The sequence below is a fragment of the Lygodium microphyllum genome, chromosome 4 (genome assembly GCF_053477565.2).
Source record: "Lygodium microphyllum isolate KBCC chromosome 4, Lygodium_microphyllum_v1.1.10, whole genome shotgun sequence".
NCBI lineage: Eukaryota > Viridiplantae > Streptophyta > Polypodiopsida > Schizaeales > Lygodiaceae > Lygodium > Lygodium microphyllum.
Window position 1 is genome coordinate 52,637,679 of NC_141138.1, and position 20,914 is coordinate 52,658,592.

At 44.5% G+C, this 20,914-nt stretch overlaps 2 protein-coding genes across 3 annotated transcripts in view; both read left to right on the plus strand.

Annotated features, from left to right (window-relative positions):
* LOC148037035 (uncharacterized) overlaps positions 1 to 20,914 on the plus strand; it is a 109,292-nt gene that overhangs the window by 74,094 nt on the left and 14,284 nt on the right. The window lies entirely within an intron of this gene.
* Positions 17,437 to 18,549, plus strand: LOC148037036 (uncharacterized). The gene is made up of 3 exons (XM_087677230.1): positions 17,437 to 17,631; positions 17,794 to 17,985; positions 18,165 to 18,549. The coding sequence occupies exons 1-3, from the start codon at positions 17,452 to 17,454 to the stop codon at positions 18,444 to 18,446; spliced, it is 654 nt and encodes a 217-aa protein (XP_087533356.1). The 5' UTR covers positions 17,437 to 17,451; the 3' UTR covers positions 18,447 to 18,549.

Below are 20,914 nucleotides of genomic sequence, written 5' to 3' on the forward strand. Positions count from 1 at the left end.
GTGGCTAAGTTAATCCAATTTAGACACCCAAGAAATTATTGTAATTGTTTCACACTTGTTAGTTCATTTGGCATGTCTAAACCTTTGTTAAGACATATTCTTGTAGCTTGATAGTACCATGCTAAATTTCTAAGCCTAAAAATTCGAATGTAGTGGTGAACATGATAGACTTGTTGGGGAGAGTACCATTCTGCGTCTTCTACTACCTTGGTAAACTGATAGAGATGAACTGTGTTCCTTATTAGTTTCAAAGAGCACTAAAATATCATCAATATATACTAAATAGAATGAAAATTTAGAAAAAACTGAATCAGTCCATCCTTGAAAGTATGTTGGAGTAGTTTTAATACCAAATGGCATCACTGTCCATTGATAGTGTCCTTGGGGGACACAAAAATCTATTTTATACCTGTCTTCTTTCTTTAGAGGAATCTACCAAAATCGTGATTTGAGAACAAATTTATTGAAAATATTGGTTTTCTTAGAGTTTCTTAATCAGGAGGTCCTTCAGTGGAATAGGGTGACCATGGCCGATGAGATAGGCATTTAAAGGCTTATAGTCGATCACCATTCTCTTTTTTCCTCTCTTTTATTTAGAGTGTTTATTTAGATAGAAGGCTTGGCATGCCCAAGGTGAGTTAGTGGGTTCTATCAATCCTTTATCCAGCAGAGTTTGGATTTCCTCTTTACACAGAAGTAAATCTTTTTCTTTCATCCCTGAATGGACAGCTTTGGTTGGGACGGCATTGGGCTTTAAAGGAAGAGGAATAGCATAAGAGACTCTAGTGCAGCAAACATATTATGCAAGGTGAATACTAAACTTTGAACTGTCCCGTCTTTGAAGGATTGAGGCAGAGGTTATGAGCTGGGAAGTGTTTCATACTTTGTACGGATCCCGAAATGCAATAGACAGCCTCTGAATGTGTATGACAACAAGAAATGCCAATCTGATGCTGGATCAGGCAAAACACGATTGGGACAGCTCGAACAGTGGGCAATAGATGGAGAGGTACCAGAAGGAAGCATGTGACTGGCTGGAAAGTGAAAATGGAGCACAGTCCTATCTTGAGGGTGACTTGTGGAAAACTCAAAATGTGGTCTGGAACAGATCTCACATTAGCGAACACAGTCTGGGAAGTGTGTCCAAGAGCTGGTGAAGGCTGGAAATTATTTGCTAGCCTGGAGGATGATGCTGATTAGCAAATGTAAGGATGAGGAGCTGCAAATTGTTGCCAGCAACTGGAGGAGGGTTGAATGCAGACACCAACTAATAGAGGTGATGATTATCTTACCAAGGGAGCCCATAGGGTCACCTAAGAGAGGCCAAGGCATTTGATAAAGGGTGCTCATTGGCTATCCAATGGCCTACTAGGATCTGCCAAGGCAATGAAACCACTTTGATTTTGATTTCAATTTTTATTGGGAAGATTGTTTTAATCCTATTGAGTATCTGTGCCCTTGGGAAATAAAAGGGATGGTCATATTCAATACAACACAAAATAGATAATTTATCTCGATCACCCGAGGGTGCTGATGAAGAAGAAAAGTATGGGGAGTATGTGTGTAGGGTTGCCATAGAGATGACCTAGGGAGATTGCCATGTTAGCTGCCACAAATATGGTGGATCTAGAGTCGATCGCTCTTTGCCCTAGTGACTATCATTTCCATTTGGCGTTAGTAAGCACATGTGTTTTTGTTGCCATATCACCTCTCTCTAAATGGCAACAATGCTCTCCACTTGGCGTCTGTCTCTTAGGTTGTGTTTCACAATCTGATACCTCCTTGGCATCGACAATGGCTGCAGCAAGCACCTACTACCTCAAACACTTGCGTTTTTGCAGTTCTTGCTCCATTAGTGGTTGGATTTTCTTATTTGGGAGGCTGTCCTGTTGATCCTCATTGTCCACAGTACGTGTTTGTAGTAGCTGATGACCTTCTTTGTCAACTCCGACGGCATCAGAGGATTGCGTTCCGCTCCCTCAGCAAAAGTCCTTCACCTTCAGCATACATCTTCGACATCCTACTGCCAAAGGATTGCATTTCACTTCCTTCATTGTGCAAATTCCCTTCAAGTATTGTTGCTTGATTAGACAAGACAATGCAGTTATCTTTAGAGCTTCGTCTCTGTTGTGTGGAACCTAGGGCTTGAAATTGATGGAGCTTAGAGTTCTTGATGATGGGTTGGGATTGGAACTTGGTCATTGTTGCGACAAAGTGCAATGGAGTGCAAGACAGGAATGAACAAGGACAGAGCTGAGAGTGAGGGTGAGGGAATCGAAGATGAGCGTACCAATACGTTTTGATACACAAAGAATAAAAATGTATTTTATATGTAAGGGTACAAATAAAGGGCGTGTTTACACTCGTGTGTTTATACACACAGGGGTTAATGGGAGTTTACATCTGAAGGGACTTTACACCCAAGAACCTCCCACTTAAAGGCCCAAAGTAGTATCGTTAAGCTATCCAACTCCCACTAGTCGAATGCAATGCTCATGTTGAGCCTTTGCAAGGCTTTTCGTAAGAACATCTGTAGGGTTATCTTGGGTTTTGACCTTAGTCAATGTGACAAGATCATCATCTAAGACTTGGCGAATGAAGTGATACGGAACATCTATGTGTTTGGTGCGTGCATGAAATATAGCATTTTTAGCCAAACATATTGCACTGGCTATCATAACCAAGCATTGGAGTAGGTGAAGAGAGACCAAAATCCTTGAACAAACGACCAAGCCAAATAGCTTCCTTAGAAGCTTCTATGGTTGAAATATATTTAGCTTCTGTAGTACTTAGTGCTACACTTTTCTATAACCTTGAACACCAAGAAATAGCCCCACCAGCCAAAGTAAAAACATACCCATTGGTAGATTTTCAAGTGTCAAGATCTCATGCCACGTCCAAATCATAGAATCCCTACAAGTCTAGTGTACCCTTTCCATATACACTTGTATCGTGTACCTTTTAAGTATCTAAAGACACATTTCATTGCTTTCCAATGTGGTTTGCCAAGGTTAGACATGAATCTAGTAACAACTCCCACTGCACGAGCAATGTAAGGACGAGTTGCAACCATGTCATATATCAAAGAACCACAAGCTGATGCATAAGGTATACCCTTCATAGGAGTAGCAGTTGCATCATCTTTTGGGCAATCAACTTTGCTAGGCTTTGTATATGGTGGCAAAAGTATACTAAGAGGCTTAGCATTAGCCATATTAAATCTGTCAAGTACTTTGCTGATGTACTTGTCTTGTGAGAGAAACAACAAGTGCTACCCTCTATCTCTTTTGATACGCATGCCCAAAATGTGTTCAAAGCTGCTCCCAAATGTTTCATTGAGAAGGCTGAACTTAGTTGCCTTTTAAGAGCATGTAAAGCACTCTCATGCTTTCTTGCAATTAGCATGTCATCCACATATAAAACGAGCTAAATAAGGCTTGCATCATCAGCCTTTTTAGTGTACAAGCAGTGATCTGTATGACTGTGTTTGAATTCATGGCTGAGTATAAAAATATAAATCTTTTATGCCACTGTCTGGGGGCTTGCTTCAGCCCATATAAGCTGCATATTAGCTTACAAACTAAATGCTCTTTCCCTGGAATAGCAAAACCTTCGGGTTGTTCCATGTACAACTCTTCATCCAGATCACCATGAAGAAAAGCAGTCTTCACATCCATATGGAGCGTAGTCATCTTCACCACCGGTGGAAAAAACTCCTAAAAGTCTATGCCTTCCTTTTGTGTATAGCCCTTAGCAACCAAACATGCCTTGTATTTGGGCTTCCCATCAATACATTTCACCTCATAAACCCATTTATTAGGAATAATTACCCATCCTTAGGTAAAGGTACAAGCTCCCATGTGTTACTTGCATACAAAGACTTCATCTCTTCCTGTATAGCAAGCTCCCACTTTCTCTTGTTTTCACATGACTGTGCCTCTCTAAATGTCAGGGGCTCACCTTCATCAGTCAATAAAATGCAATCCAGAGATGTTGCTGTAACCTGTTTTCAGCATGTTCTTCTTGTTGTCCTATACCATCATGTGCATCTATTTGCTGTCCATTATCTTCTAGTTGTAGCATAATAGGTTGTTGCTCATTTTCAGCATCAAAAGGGACATAATCTTCAGCTAATAGTTGCTGAATGGCTGGCTGTTCATGCTGAAAATTGACCTTCTTTTGGTCAAGGTCACCATGTGTAGCATTTTTCAGCAACTTTGCTTCATTAAATATTACGTCTTGGCTGCGTACTATCTTCCTATCTTGAGGAAGATAAACTCGATATCCCATCTCTCCCTCATCTCAATATCCCATGAAGATGCCCTTAATGGATTTCATGTCTACTTCAGTCCTTTGATTTACAGGAATATGCACAAAGGCATCACAATCAAAGACATACAAATGGTCATATGAAGCATGTTTGTCAGTCTAAACCTCTTCAGGAATGCCATTTTCCAATGCACGATTGGGAGACCGATTGTACATATGATTTGTAGTTTTAAGAGCCTCTTCTCAGAACTACTACAGGAGATTAGCTGTGGACAGCATGCATTTAACTCTCTCACAAAGTGTGCGATTATATCTTTTAGCCACACCATTTGATGCAAGATTGTAAGGGGTTGTCAACTCTCTCTTAATGCCATGCATCTCGCAAAATTTTTTAAATTCATTTGAAACATACTCGCCTTCATTATTCGTTGTTATAGCTTTTAACTTAAGCCCTTTTTGTGTGATAACAAAAGCATGAAACCTTTTAAAAGCGTCCAATGCTTCCTTTTTACTCTTTAATACATATACCCACGACTTTCTAATGAAATCATCAATAAAAGTGACAAAGTATCGTGCACCCCCATGTGAATTAATAGGCATAGTGTACACACTAGAGTGTACTAAGTCAAGAGTATTGGACTTTTTAATGACACCAAAGTACTAAGGAGACTTCACATGTTTTCCATATATGCAATCATTACAAAAGTTGAGACTAGAGCCTTTTATATCAAATCTCCCTAAAGAGGAGAGAATCTAAAGGCCTTTTTGGCTCATATGGCCAAGTCTTTTGTGCCAAAGTTCCATCTGTAAATGAACTTGAGCCACAGCCAAAAACTTGCCAAGTAATGCTTTACAATGCAATAATACAAAGTTCCCTTTTTGCTGCCTTTAACAATCCTCTATTTCACATGCATAATTGTTTCCCAAGTAAACTTTGTCTAGGCAACTCGTAGTGTATTCAAAAAATGACTTCAAAGAGGGAGTAACATGAAAAGAGGCACCGTTGTCCACTATCCATGATTGAGATAGCCCATCATGTGCTGAAAGTAAGGTATCAATTACCTTTTTTTCAGTGATGTGCATATCATGTCACGAGGACGTGAAAATTTGATGCTTTGCTTATGTTTAATTGACATTTGATTAAAGGATTAATCAAATGTGCAATTAAAAGATGCACATGTGTTGCACATGTGAGGTGCAAGCTACTTTTTCACAGTTGAAGGCCGAAGGACCCTGTGAAAAAGATAGGTGTCAAAGGCAAAAGTTGTAACAAGTTACACTTGCTAGATTCTAGGTGAATTTTGGTATCAGTTTGCCCCTAGGACCATTAATTGGCCATTAAGTGTCATTGGTGACACTAGGGACTAGGCATTAATTAATGGATTAATGCTTGTCCAAGGTCAATTAATGCATGGGACCACTTTGGGTTGCAAATAGCCTAGCCAATTAATTTTTGGATAGGCAAGGTCAATTTTCTGGGCATGGATTAAGGGTTGAATTAATTTTCAGAATTAATTAATTCTGAAAATTAATTAAATGGCTGAAAATGGATTAAGAAAGCTACCACTTGGCAAAACTTTCCCATGCAAGTGGGGGAAATGCTAAATAGGGCTGAAGGGAGAGGGAAATCTCGTTTTTTTCATTTTGGAGCTGTTGGAAAGAGGTGTTGGACTGTTGCTGCCAGCTTTTGGGGCCAATTCCCAACCATTGGAGACCATTTTGGTGATGGAGATTGCATATTCTTGACCTTGGGAAGCTGACAATTGCTGTTAATGCATTTTCTTGTAAAGATCACAGTCTCTGATGCTCCTATTGTTGTTGGTGCATCCGTTTGGGGCTTGTACAGCAGGGCAGCAACTGATTTTGATCAGTTCTTCGCGACAAATCTCAAAATTTTCACTCTCTACAGCATTCTCTCATCTCCTTCAGCCTATGCTTAGCCATTCTCAGCAATCCTTAGCCATTTGGAGGAGATTTCAGCAATTTTTGGTGGGCTGATCTGTAATTTCTGCAGTAAACCCTAATTTACAGCAGAAATTAGGGTTTAGCAGCCACCTTGGGATCCGTGCCAGAGATTGAAGGCTCAAGGTACTGAAATCAATAGCTAATAATTGAAGATTATCAAGGGATTTTAGGAGCCAGCCCGTCTCGAATTGATTTGGGGCAGCATTTGGCCAGCCAAGGGTCAAATTGGAGAAGAAGTCGTAGGTGAATCAAGGGAAAAATGACCCAAAAGACTTGCTGGTCATTTATGACAGCAAGAGCAATTGGTTAGCAGGAGGAGATTGAAGAATCTCAAGTTGTACTTCTTTCAATTGAATGAAAGCTAAAGAAATACCGCAAGGGGCGTCAGTTTTGGGGCCAGCAGGGAGTCTACTGTCCAAGAATGTTATGGTAAAGTGTGTATTTCGTTTTATGTGCATTTATTTATTGCTGTAATTAATTCTTAAATCAGGTTATCACCACCCATTCCAAGAAGGAAGGTTGGTTTCAAGGTTCCATTTCCGGGATACATCAAATCTCTTGATTTGGTGGGCCCGAGGCACTTGATTGCAAGCCAAAGCTTTGTGCTACTGTTGATCTTTGTGCTCAGCTGAGAAATCACAGCAAGATGTCTTCATATAGTGGGATGCAATCAAGCAGTAATGATGCCTCTCATGATGCACATTCACATGGGGACGAAGGAAATGCAATGCCTGATCTTGGACAAGGCACGAATCATGGACAACATGCTGAAAATGTGGTTGAAGGCCAAGATGTTGAACCCTCGATGCAGAAAGAGGATGATGATCAACAAGGGGAAATGGAATTCGATGATGCATTCAAGAATCGAATGAGGGTAGCAGCCAATATCTTTGCTGAATTGGCAAAAGATCCTCAGTTTACTCGGTTTTTTAACACTTTTATGAAGGACAACAAGGGCAAGAAGAGAAAATCCTCTTTTAGAACTTCGGAACAGGAAGAATGTACGGAAGAACAAGCCAAAGCTTTCTCAAGATGCTCCTAAAGATGCTCATGGTGAAAAGCAGTTGGTGCCAGTTGGGCAAGAAATGCAAATGCAAGTTCATGATGTAAATGCTAATCATGTGGTTTTTGGATAGAAAGGTTTGCATGAGAATTTGGGGCAGCCAGCTTACTTTGGTGGTAGCACAATTTTTCATGCTATGGTGGGTGAGCAACCGAATGTGGGAATGTATGGCACACCTCCCCATAACTTTCAGCAACCAATGCATGGCTTGCATAACCCAATGTACTCAGGTATGGCTCATGGAATGCATAATCTGATGTATGGCGGCATCGGTATGATGCGTGGTGTGCAAAATCACGCATATGGGCAAGCATCGGTACCTCGTCGTGCTTTTGGGGCTCAAGGAATAAGTGCTGGTCATGCAAATGCTCCGTTTAATGCTGGCTATCATGGAAATTGCCTCTACACTAGCGGATACATGATGCCTTTCATGTGAGCTTGTTGAGGCCTTTTTATGGTGATGTGTCTAAGGACGTATTTGCTGAAATTCAGTCCAGTGTAGAGGAGCTGAATAAGATATTGGTATCTGAGCAGATTTTGGCACATAAAGAGAAAAGGTCAAAGGTAAAGCTTCCATAAGCTATTGGGTGAAGTTTCACAAGTGTTCACCAATGGATGCTAAATGGATGAAAGAGGATGACTTGGCAGACCATCCTCAATTGTTGCAGCTTTACCTTGATGCCTTTTAGTTAGAGCCGACTTTGGATCGGGCTCTTTCAAATTCAGCAGGGCAAGGGTCCAAAGTACCACCTGATACTCAAGGGGAAGGTAGCACTTCCACTCCATGAATGGACTGCTCTCGTGTATAGTGAATCTCAGATGTATTCAACATGCATCCAAGGTACTGTGCTGACAGTATGTCTGTCGTGAGGTCACTATTCAGTGCACTAGTCACTGTGGTATGTATGCAGATGGGTATGGTTTTCACTGCAGCTTTGAAACTGTACATTTGCATCAGGTTATGATCATGAGAGACTGATTACCGAGTGCTGGTTTTCAGTGTATGATCATTAGTTTCAGTGGTATTCAGCTGGTTCTATGGACAATAGTTTTGGAGTTTCGGCCAAATTTTCAAAACGGCGTTTCGGATTGTACACTAAAAAAAATACAGTATTATGTGGATATGTAAATATATCAACATCTACAACAAGATGTTTCATACAAAACTACGAGTCTTCATGTTATATGATTGAAATGATGATTCATTACACATGTTACAACTCACGAGTGAAGATTGAGGAGTCAAGACTGAGGACTCAATGGTTGAAACTTAAGACAACTTAACGCAATTAAGATTCAAGTTTCAAAACTTAAGGCAACAAAATGAATTAGAATTTATGACTCATGAATAATCTATGATCTAAAGAGCAGTGAATACTAAAGATTGACATCAAGAACAATGGAACAAGAATCAAGATGCATAATAAGCATAGTACCCCGAAACGGCGTTTTTGGGCTACTTAAACAGACCGGCCGTTTCGGACCAAAACGGAAACCATAGACCGGCGTTTCGGCATCCTGCGGTCTGTTGCGGGAACACTCCCTTCTCCTTCTCATGCTTCTCCTTCTGCTGCTGCTGCTTCTTCTTCTTCTTTTTCTTCTTCTCATTATCTAAAGGCTAATCATGGTGCCGGACCCATATTGGAGGCATATCACTCCAATCAAGAGATATGAGGGCTCCAATAGATCAATGAAGTGGCGGTGCAACTATTGTGGATTGGAGAAATTGAGGAGCGTAACGTGCGTAAAAGACCACTTGGCATGCGTTCCCAACAAAGACATCGGACCTTATTGTCTAGACTACAATTGCCAGTTGTTCATTGATGTTGATACTTATTATGCAATAGTTACTAGAGTCTAGTACTCGGTGCTCAGTGCTCACTGGACTTTGGAGTTTTGACAGATTATTCACATGACATAGTTACATGTATCATTGTATCTTGATCTCACTTATTATGCATCTTGATTCTTGTTCCATTGTTCTTGATGTCAGTCTTTAGTGCTCTTTAGATCATAGATGATTCATAAGTCATAAATTATAATTCATTTTGTTGCCGTAACTTTTGAAAATTGAGTCGTAATTGTGTTAAGTTGTTTTAAGTTTCAACCATTAAGTATGTGAGCTGCGAGCCTCTACCCAGTGGGTATATCCTGAAGATCAACACCTGCCGTCGTGTCGCCTGCTACCTCCGCTTCCTGACTACTCCCTCACGTACGTCCTTGCCTTGCCCGTTGCCTTGGCTGGTGCCCCCTCGTTCTTCACGTGCGGCCTCCACTTGTAGCCCGTCATCATCCCGTTCCCGCTCTATTCGTCAACTCGCTCCGTCTTGTCGCCCTGTACGTTGCCCACACAACTGCCGCACCCGACTACCCACACCCAACGATCCCCATCCGACTGCCCACACGACTGTCCCCCCCCTCCCCCGCCCGCCTGGCCGCTTTGCCCATCCCGCCCCGACATTCCACGGCCCCCCTCCGTGCCTAGCCCAAACAGTTTGCTCCCCCCTCCTCCCTTTCCCCCCTCCCCTCGGGCGCGCTTCCCCTGCCCGCAAACTCGGATCCATCTGTAGCAAACACAACAGTGTTTCCTCCCTCGCACCATTGATCCCCCCACCCTCTAGTTGCTCCCTCCATTTGTAGCAACTCCCCCCCTTAAGTAGCACCGCGACGTGATTGATAGTTCTCTCAGAAGGGACGCGCAATGGAAACCTTTGGTCAGAGGCCGGCGCACTTAGCGAATGTCCCCCAATCAAATATCTTGCGCGTAGTGCTTTTTGAGGAACAACTCTTAGCCGTCCAAGCTAAGGAGCTGAGCTAATAGAAACAACGATTTATGGTTAGGTAGTAGGGCATTCCCCATCCAGGGACCAGCTTCGGGATTGGCTACACTCCTTGTTGCACATCGGGACAGCGCAGATCGAGGAGGCGGTCCTATTGGGCCAAGGGATCTTCATGGTCCAGCTCAGCTCGGCGGATGCAGCTCACGAGTTACTCGCGAGTTCACCATATGCATCCACAAAGGGGGTCATACACATGGTCCCTTGGTACAGGGGCTTTACTGTGGAGGCGTTTGCACTCCACAACAGGTTTCTTCGGCACCTGATCACCCTTCTTTTCCTCGGCATGACGATTGAGTATCGCCAGTTGGTGGAAGACTTTGGACGGCTTTTCGGCACTATCCTTCCCGCGTCCTTCGTGGATGCAATGACAGCTGCAGGAGTTCCAAAGGTACGGGTGGCAGTGAAAGAGATCAAGAATATCCCAGAGTTCCTAGAGATTGAGGCGGGTGAGCACTCCTTTAGGCAGCAGGTCATTGTGACGGGGCAGCCAGGGCAGTGTCTACGCTGCCACGACTTTGGGCATCATGCAGCAGGTTGCACGCATTTCGGAGCCAAGGTGGCTCCGCCAGGAGGCTCGCAGGTGGACGCTGATGGCTTCACACGGGTCTAGAGACGACAGAGAGGAAGACGACAGGGGGATGCAGCCAGCGTCTCAGACCCAACCTCGGCAGCAAGGAGCATGTGGGTGTGCAACACCCCCTCGGCAAAGCACTCCACAGTCCCCCCTGTTTGCCCCACCCGGCAAGACCGTAGCCCCCACATCCACCACCCGTGCCACAGACTACCTCTCTTGAGTCCCCACAGCCTCCACACCCACCTCCCTCCACATCCCATGCCCCCCCCTTCCCCCACTGACCCTGGCCCACAACCCCCCACTTCCAGGACCACCATCCCCCCCACACACACACACATCCGCCATGTATTTCCGTCCATCCTACCATCCCTCGATCATCCTCCCCCCCACCTTCTCCCATATCGAGCACCCCCCTTGATCCGCACCTGGTTCAAGCGATCCCCCTCAGACCCACCCCCCTCCTCCCACAGGAGGTGATGAGCCACACACGCCTATATCCTCTTCGCACCAGTAGTCCTCCCCGCCCCATACAACCACTAGCTCATCCACCCTTGTTGCTCGTCACACTCTCTCGAGACAGGTACACTTGTTGCCACAGGAGTTCTTCCGTAGTGGCCCATGGTCCTACTTGAGAGTTGCAGAGCGCAGAGAGTTCCCACTACCTCTAGAGGTGGGGATCCTCGTGGTTCGTAAGTCAAGGAGGGGTAAGGTCTACTAGTACCACCGGATGGACCAAACTACGCTTTTTTTCTTCAGTCCTCTTACTGAGGGGAGTGGACGACGACACAAATAGAGGAAGAGTTGAAGAGTCAAGTGCCAGGCCACACCAGTGGATGGGAGAAGAAGGACTAGCATTGTTTGCACAGCAATGGCCTGGTTGCATGATGGACATTAACTGGTGGGCTGGTGCGGAGGTCCTCACCTGAGCATTATCTTTCGAGCCCCTCCATAGTTGAGAGCTCTGAGGAATGTGATCGAGTGGCTCTCTATCTCTTTGCACCATGGTACTTCGTTAGGGGGAATGCCACCCTTTAACATAGTGCCTCTCACATTTCGGCAAATGAGCACACCCATAACTCCTGGGTCGATTGTGATCGGCATCCCCTTCACTATCCCCAGCTTCACATCTCCCATGACTACTCATACGCAGGGGTTTCCACATTCAACTTATGGTGCGTCTTCACACTCTCCTTGGGTTACACCTACGTAGGGATTCCCGTCTTCTGTGTCTCGTGTTTCCATCCCATCTCCTTGGGTTCTTCATGTGGCTACCATGCCCATGCTTAGTCTGCCCATCCCTACCTATGGATCCACCTTGCACACTACCCGCATGCCTGGTGGGCACTGTGGCGCCCATTCCTAAGTGTACTCCATTCCCCCATCCTACCCACACTACACTTTTTCACACTATCCTTCTCCGAGCACTACCACTCCTATTGCAACGGCCAAGAATGCCTTTACGGATAAGATACGTTTTAACGGAGAAACTACCAAGGCATGGTCGGGGAGAGGAGCAGGAGGCATGGGAGGTATTTCTACTGGCAATAGGAGCATGCGATGCTTGGAGAGACCCTGCCTTCCAAAGGAGGGAGAGGTCACTGGACTTCTCTTAGGGATATAGGCGGCTAGGTGGAGTCCTGTTGGAGCGGCTGGACAGGTTTTATATGGGAGAGTGGGGAGGTTCTCGGGGAGGCCAGATTGGGCAATTGGCGGGCACCACATTGTCCGATCATTACCCGGTTCTCCTGACACTAGATCCCTCAGCATCTGCCCTAGATACACGGGATCTTGTCGTATCCTTGACTTGATCTACAGGAGGGAGGAGGTGACGAGACAGATAGAGCAGATTTAGATTAGAGAGTGGGACAGAAGGGGCCAGATCGCAGAGGAGGTTGCAGAGACCCTAGTTGAGTCGAGCAGAATTTGCCAGGAGGCAGCCATACGCGCCAGGCAACAGAGTTTGGAGGAGGAGAGAGCATTCCAACGGGACCTTGCAGCCACGCAAAGATTATTACAGGAGGCACCAAGGGATCCCACTCTCCATGCACAGGAGATGCGTGTGCGAGCAACCATTGTTGGCCTAGAGGACAAGCGCTCTGAGTTCTCTTTCCGCACCTCAGCAGCTTTTTGGGTGCGGAAGGGAGACACGATGTGTAGGGAGTTTTTTCAGATGCACCAGTCTCGCACCTCAGGAGAGCAGATACGCAGCCTCCGAGATCAGTATGGGAGGATCCGTTCTAGCCCAGACGAGGTGATGGAGATTGACACCGACTACTATAGTTGCCTCTTCCAGCAGGAGACAGCCTCAGCTAGAGGACAGCAATGTAGACAGTAGGTCTGGGATAACATCCCTCCTAGCCCCCTTCACAGTGAAGGAACTAGAGGAGGCTTTTCATACATAGGACGGGCAGAAATGCTTGGGAGAGGATGGCCTCTCTAAGGCTTTCTTCACTACCTTCTGGGAAGTGAAGGATCCCCTACTGATGGCCTTTCAGGAGATTTTCACTTCAGGACAGATGTCAGGGAGTCTATCGGCAGGCCTTATCAGTCTTATCAGTCTTCGTCCCAAAGGGGGAGACCGGTTGGAGCTTTTCCAGTGGAGACTGATCACCTTATTGTTAGTGGCCTATAAGGCACTAGCAAAGATGATTGGTAGGCAACTACACCCCTTGCTTCTAAACATTATCCATGACACACAGATAGGCTTTGTCCAAGATAGGAGCATTCTGGACAATGTATTCACCTTCTTTAAGGCGACAGAGTGGATCCAGTACAGTGGGCAAAGACTGGCCGTACTACTCTTGGATTTTGAGAAAGCTATGACAAGGTGGACTGGGATTTCCTAGAGGGCACCATGGTGAGGTTGGGTTTCCTCCAGGCTTGGATTTCCCGGGTCTCCACAGTTTACAGATCGGCCATCAGTAGGGTTCTCATAGCAAGGAGGCAAGGGGAGGAGTTTCGGCTAGAGAGATCGGTCCGATAAGACTGCTCCCCGGCCCCGTACCGGACCCGTACCTGTTCCTTCTCTTTGCAGAGGCGATGTCTCGCTTTCTTAGGTCACGTGTGAGTGGTTTACGTGGTCTTCAACTTCCAGTAAGAGAGGAGACTGAGTTGTTAGACTCAGAGTATACAAATGATACAACGCTCTACATAGAGGACGATGAGTTGATGCTGGAGAGAGTGAGGTTGGCTCTTGAGGTGTTTTGTTTTGCAGCGGGAGCAAAAATCAATTGGCGAAAGTCGGTTGGTTTCCTCACAGACCCGGACTCTAGCACGGAGTGGGGTGTCTACCTGGGATTTAGATGGGTGAGTAGAGGACAGACCGTTTGGTACCTAGGGTTCTAGGTGGAACTCGACATCACTCCCGCCCAGGAGTTTCTTCCAGTCCTCGATTCTATTCAGAGGAAGCTAACCTACTGAAGCACGGCTCGCCTCTCACTAGTTGGCCGAGCCCTGGTAATTAACCAGGTTCTCCTAGTGACGGCCTGATACATCGCCTTGTGTTGGTGCTTCTCCTCCTTTTGCGTAATGCAGCTTTGCCACCTAGTGCGGAATTTCCTTTGGTTCGGGTCAGATGGCTCTAAGGATTCTAGGGCCAAGGTGGCATGGGCGACCATTATACGACATCGGTTAGAGAGAGGACTTGGATCATAGACCTAGAGTATCAGAGTATGGCCCTCCTGGGCAAGCTAGTTGTCCACGGTCTCAGACTGGGAGGGCAGGCTTGGAAGGTTCTATTGCAAGAGGGTCTTCAGGACTGTAGACCGAGGCTTGGCGGTGAGTGGAGGCCATGCTTGAGATGGATCTTCACGTCAGCCCAGATCACCCCCCCCCCCCCCCCCCCCCCCCCCAAACCCCCTCCATGATCACCCTTCCTACGCAACTTGCTCCTCGTGTGGCAAGGCCTCCGTAAGGCCCATATGTAGCAGGCATTGGGCGGAGCACAACATCACGGAGCCGTTTTGACGGACCTTTTGGCGCTGCCTATGGGACAGCTGGAGGTCGAGCAGGGTATTGTATTTTTTATGGCTTGTGGCACATGGAGGCTTGGCGGTGGGATGGCTTGCCCAGATGCAAAAGGAGGGAGTTTGTAAGTGCTGCACACAGTAATCTATGGAAACCCCAAAGCACTGCCTTTAGTCGTGTGAGGTGGCACAGCTCTTGTGGAGAGGAGTATGCCGCATCCTACGTCGCATAGCACCCAGCCTTGAAAGTATCTCTTGGGGTTCTTTTTGCTGGCAGGCGGTCAGCTAAGGCCGTCACCTTCTGTATGAGGCCGAGATGCAGGATACGATATTCATTATCGAGGTAGGGTCGTGCGCAGTGGTGGGTTTAGAGGCTCTACCCATCCGCCAGGTACTGGAGCCCACAGCAGAGCGCTTTGAGGTATGGGAAATCATAGAGAGTCTTATTAGTTGGCATATCTGGAAGGTGCGGTGTCAGGTGGCTTTCGACAGAGAGAGACTTTCAGTACAGGCGACCTTAGTAGAGCTTTGGACCTCCATCATCCACTCCCTTCGAGGCCGATGGGATCAGGTGCAGGGCGAGTCCAGGGCTCGTCAGGAGCTCCGAGGTCATTTCATGTGCACTTAGGGCGGCCAGGACCCGCTCTTCGTGATGCTGGCAAGGAGTCCCAGATGGCGATACCTATGTACTCCGAAATGGCATTTAGGAGAGTTCGAAACGGACCGGCCGTTTCGGATTGGGACGGAAACGGGAGCATGCCGTTTTGGGATTCTGTGGCCCGCCAGCCCCGTTTCGCGTGGTTGTCCAGCATCGTGATTCTCGAGTCCTTCCCGAGTTCATCTCGACTCTCGCTTGCACAGCTCTTCTTCTTCCCTACCTCGGACCTCTAGCAATGATTCTCCTTTCCCTCCTCGGACCTGCAATAGCCACTTCGCGCCTCCTCTTCCTCTTCTCCTTCTCCTTCTCCTTCTCCTTCTCCTTCTTTTTCTTCTTCTTCTTCTTCTTCTTCTTCTTCTTTTTATTTCTTCTTCTCCTCCTTCTTTAATCCATTACCTAGGTCTTGACTCCTAAAGGCTAATCATATCATGGCGCTAGACCCATATTGGAGGCACGTCACTCCGATCAAGGGATACGAGGGCTCCGATAGATCAAAGAAGTGGCGGTGTAACTATTGTGGATTGGAGAAATCGGTGAGTGTAACGCGCGTGAAAGACCACTTGGCTTGCATTTCCAACAAAGACATCGGGCCTTGCACAAATGTGCCGGCAGAAGTAACAGTAAGTCTCCATCTTCGACGCCAAAAGCGTATGGATATTGAGATAGAAGAGGATGAATCAACACCACATGGGGCTAATGAAGCACAAGTGGGGCAAAGAGAGGCTAGTGGGCCTAGTGGCACTAGCCAAATTGGAGGTGCCAGTGGCCCATAAAAAAGAAGTGCATCCATATCCGTATCGGGTCTAAGTGCCAAAAGGACCCCATTGCCATCTTCTAGTGGTGGTGGGCAAAAGGGCTCCTTGCATGGTACAAGTGTCCATGCAGGACTTCAGAGGCAGGCAATTGTAGAGGCAACTAGGGAACTCACATGCTTATTTATTCGGTGTGCTATCCCTTTCAAGGTGGTCACTACACATCAATGGAAGAAGATAATCAGGGCAGTAAGCTGCATAGGGTGTGAGTGGGAAGGTCCATCCGCAGATGCATTACGCACACGGGAGCTTCGAAAGGAGAAAGTATCCATAGAGGCTCAATTGGATCCCTTGAAAGAGACATGGGTGAAATACGGATGCACAATATTATGCGATGGATAGTCAGATATGCGCCGAAGGAATATTTACAATGTTTTGGTGTCTTCATGTAAAGGCACGATGTTCATTAAGGCCATCGATGCTTTGCCTCAGGTCTTACCATCACAAGAGCTTTCATTTGGAAGCACATGCGACAGGTCATCATGGACATAGGAGTCCAAAATGTGGTGCAGGTTGTGACAGATAATGGAAGTAATTGTGTCTATGGGACGTATGCTTAAGGAGGAGTTTTAGCATAGTATGGATCCCATGTACATCCCATTGCCTTGACTTGCTTATTGAAGATGTTGGGCAAATATCTTGGGTGGATGACATTTTCAAGACGGCAACAAGCATGGTAAGATTTGTGAAGAAGAGGCCGTCCGTCATAAGCATGTTTCGAGCCAATAGCACATTTGAGCTATTGAAGCCCTCCACCACTTAATTTGCTTATATGTTTATTGTATTGGAGAGGTTGATGCGGGTCTGTCCAAATTTGATACGGACCATTGCATGCCAGGAATGGCTCACATGGAGTGAGAGAGTCTTCAAAGGCTCTTGCTTTTAGACGCAATATTTTAAATAAGAGTTGGTGGGTTGAGGCAGAGGCATTGGTGAAAAGTCTCACTCCTATTTACACTGTATTGCGCATCACTGATATGGAGGGAAGTACTTTTGGGCTTCTATATAAGTATATGGATAAAATTGGCGAGGCCTTGCTTCACAATAGCTTTTTGCCCCAAGACAAGTAAGTTTTTGTTTAACTTTTACACGTGTAATTATTTGGTATTAAGGACTCCTTGATTATTGATCATTATTCTAACATCTAAGTTTTGAACATATTTTATCTATAGGGTTGATGAGATTCGCACAGTGTGGAATGCACGATGGGATTGGTTCCATAAACCAATTCATGCTGTCGCACATATCTTGCATCCCCTTTGGCGTAGCGAGTAGTATACTAGCAAGGAGTTAGAGAAGGGCTTCATGGAGTACGTGAGGCGCCTCATAGGGGATGATATAGATATGATGAGAATAGTAAAGGATGATTTGCTGGCATTCTGTAATCATTCTCTTCATTTTGGCCGACCCACAGCTAGGCTTCGAGAGACACAGCTTCAACCTGTCTCTTGGTGGGAGAAATACGGCAATTGTGCTCCTACTTTGGTATGTGACTGGTGACTTTTATATTTTGAATCTTGATTATCTAATGCATTATGCAACCTAGGTAACAAATTCTGTAATCTATTGCCCACTCAAATGTTGATTTTGCGGCATGCATATTAGCAATTGCCAATTACTTAACCTCAATCTTTTAAATTTAAATAGAAACACATTGCCATTCGGGTTCTCTCACAAGATTGTAGTTCAAGGCTTGCTGAGAGGAATTGGGGCACATGGGCTCTCTTTCACACCAAAAAGAGAAACAAGCTCACAACTGCCCAGTTGGAGCGTTTAGTGTTTTGCCATTGTAATCTCCAGCTTCTTGAGAGGACCGCTCTGTCCCCTGAGCCTTCACAGGTAAATTGGTAATGATTAGTATTATGTATAATTAACTTTTTAACCTTGAGTTCTTGACACTTGACATTGCTAATTTGCTTGGAAGTTGGATTGTAAATTGTGATATGTATGAAATTTCAAGATTGAACATATTGAATCTTCTCTCATATGATATATCTTTGTCTCGTTCACCTTTACAGGTGAATGTTGACAAGATTGATATAGAGAAGGTGCGTGACATTCCGCATATACCACAGGAGAAGCGGGATATCTACTCCATGCTCTATGAGGAGCTATCGGTACCGGTGCATGAGACTGGTGCACAGAGGAGGGTTGGAGTAAGGGCCACACGTAGTCGTGTATCACAGGCAGAGTCAGAGCCAGAGTCAGAGGATGAGACTAAGGCTGTTTCATCAACTTCTCGATCATGGACCTCGGAGTCGGACAAGGAGATGGTGCATAGATCCTCAGAGTCCAGATGACTCGTGATATACAGAAGCCAGTTTAGCAGTGCAGAGTGCAGACTAGAGTTGTCAATTGTTCATTGATGTTGATACTTATAGCCTCATTGGACTTTGGAGTTTTGACAGATAATAGATTATTCACATGACATAGTTACTATCATTGTATCTTGATCCCACTTATTATGCATCTTGATTCTTGTTCCATTATTCTTAATGTCAGTCTTTACTGCTCTTTAAAGTTTAGATCATAGATTATTCATGAGTCATAAATTCTAATTCATTTTATTACCTTATATTTTGAAAATTGAGTCTTAATTGTATTAAGCTGTTCTAAGTTTCAACCATTGAGTCCTCAGTCTTGACTCCTTAATCTTCACTCGTAAGTCGTGAGTCGTGAGTCGTGACTCGTGACTCGTGAAATGTGTAATGAATCATGATTTTAATCATATGACATGAAGACTCAAAGTTTTGTATGAAATTTGAATACATGTTGTTATAGACATTGATATATTTACATACCCACATATTACTGTACTTTTTTTTAGTGTACAATCCGAAACGCTGTTTTCCCATTTTCAAAATTTGGTTGAAACTCCGAAACTCTGGTTTTTCCCATTTCCGTTTCCCCCGTTTTCGAAACTCCCCCGTACTATGGGTGATACGCTTTCCCTCCATGGCTTCTTGCCCCTATTCCCCCAGTCCGCCTTGAGAGACTTGTATATATGATTTATCTGTGACTTTCACCAGCTCCAGCTTGGTCTGTTGAGCATGAGCACTTCTTTGTATTCAAGGTTTTTTTCTAAAGTAATATAATTAGCTACACTTTATTTGCCAAAAAAAAAAAAAAGTTTCAACCATTGAGTCTTGACTCTTCAATCTTCACTTGTGAGTCGTGACATGTGTAATGAATTATGATTGCAATCATATGACATGGACTCAAAAGTTTTGTATAAAATTTGGGTACATGTTGTTGTAGGCATTGATATATTTACATATCCACATAATATTGTATTTATTTTAGTGTACGATCCAAAACGCTGTTTCCCCATTTTCAAAATTTAACCGAAACTGTGAAACTTTGGTTTTTCCCGTTTCCATTTCTCCTGTTTTCGAAACTGCCCCGTACTGTAATAATAAGTGAAATCAAGATACAATGATACATGTAACTATATCATGTGAATAATTTGTCAAAACTTCAAAGTCCAGTGAGGCTATAAGTATCAATATCAATTAACAACTGGCAATTGTAGTCTGAATTATGGACTTTGCATTGCTAAACTGACTCCTGTATATCACGACTCATGAGTCATGACTCATGACTCATTCGGACTCTGAGGATCTGTGTATCATCTCCTCGTCCAACTCCGTGCATGAGTCTTATGCACCGGCACTAGTAGCTTCTCATAGAGCATGGAGTGGGTATCTCACTCCTCCTGTGGTAGCTGTGGGATGTCACACACCTTCTCTACACACCTTCTCTATATCAATCTTGTCAACATTCACCTATAAAGGTGAGTGTGACAAAGATATATCATATGAGAGAATATTCAACATTTTCAATATTCATGCATATCACAATTTACAATCCAACTTTCAAGCAAATTACCAATGTCAAGTGTCAAGGACTCAAGGTTAAAAAGTTAATTATACTTAATACTAATCATTACCAATTTACATGTGAAGGCTCAAGGGACATAGCGATCCTCTCAAGAAGTTGGAGATTGCAATGGTAAAACACTAAATGCTCCAGCTGGGGAATTGTGAGCTTGTTTCTCTTTTTGGTGTGGAACATGGCCTATATGCTCCAATTTCTCTCTTAGGCCCTGAACCACAATCTTGCGGGAGGACTCGAATGGCAATGCGTTTCTATTCAAATTTAAAAGATTGAGGTTAAGTAATTGACAATTGTTAATATACAAACCGCAAAATCAACATTTGAGTGGGTAATAGATTATAGAACTTGTTACCTAGGTTGCATAATGCATTAGATAATCAAGATTCAAAATATAAAAGTCACCAATCACATACCAAAGTAGGAGCACAATTGTTGTATTTCTCCCACTAAGAGACAAATTGAAGTTGCGTCTCTCGAAGCCTAGTTGTGGGTCGATCAAAATGAAGAGAATGATTGCGAATGCCAACAAATCATCCTCTACTCTCCTTATCATATCTATATCATCCTTTGTGAGGTGCCTCATATACTCCATGAAACCCTCCTCTAACTCCTCACTAGTGTACTACTTTTCGCTATGCCAAAGGGGATGTAATATATGTACAATAGCATGGATTGGTTTATGGAACCAATCCCATCGTACATTCCACACTGTACGAATTTCATTAATCGTTCAGAGCAAAGGATGACGGATCAGAGATAAAATAAGTTAAAAACTTAGAAGTTAGAATAATGAGTAATCATCAAGGAGTTGTTAATACCAAATAATTACATGTGTAAAAGTTAAACAAAAACTTACTTGTCTTGGGACAAA

Bases quoted from the DNA above. Each gene is read 5' to 3' on its own strand.
- LOC148037036 (XM_087677230.1), top strand. From the start codon at position 17,452: ATGGAGTACGTGAGGCGCCTCATAGGGGATGATATAGATATGATGAGA. The intron at 17,632-17,793 runs GTATGTGACTGG...AAATTTAAATAG, and splicing joins GCAATTGTGCTCCTACTTTG to AAACACATTGCCATTCGGGT. The intron at 17,986-18,164 runs GTAAATTGGTAA...TCACCTTTACAG, and splicing joins TGTCCCCTGAGCCTTCACAG to GTGAATGTTGACAAGATTGA.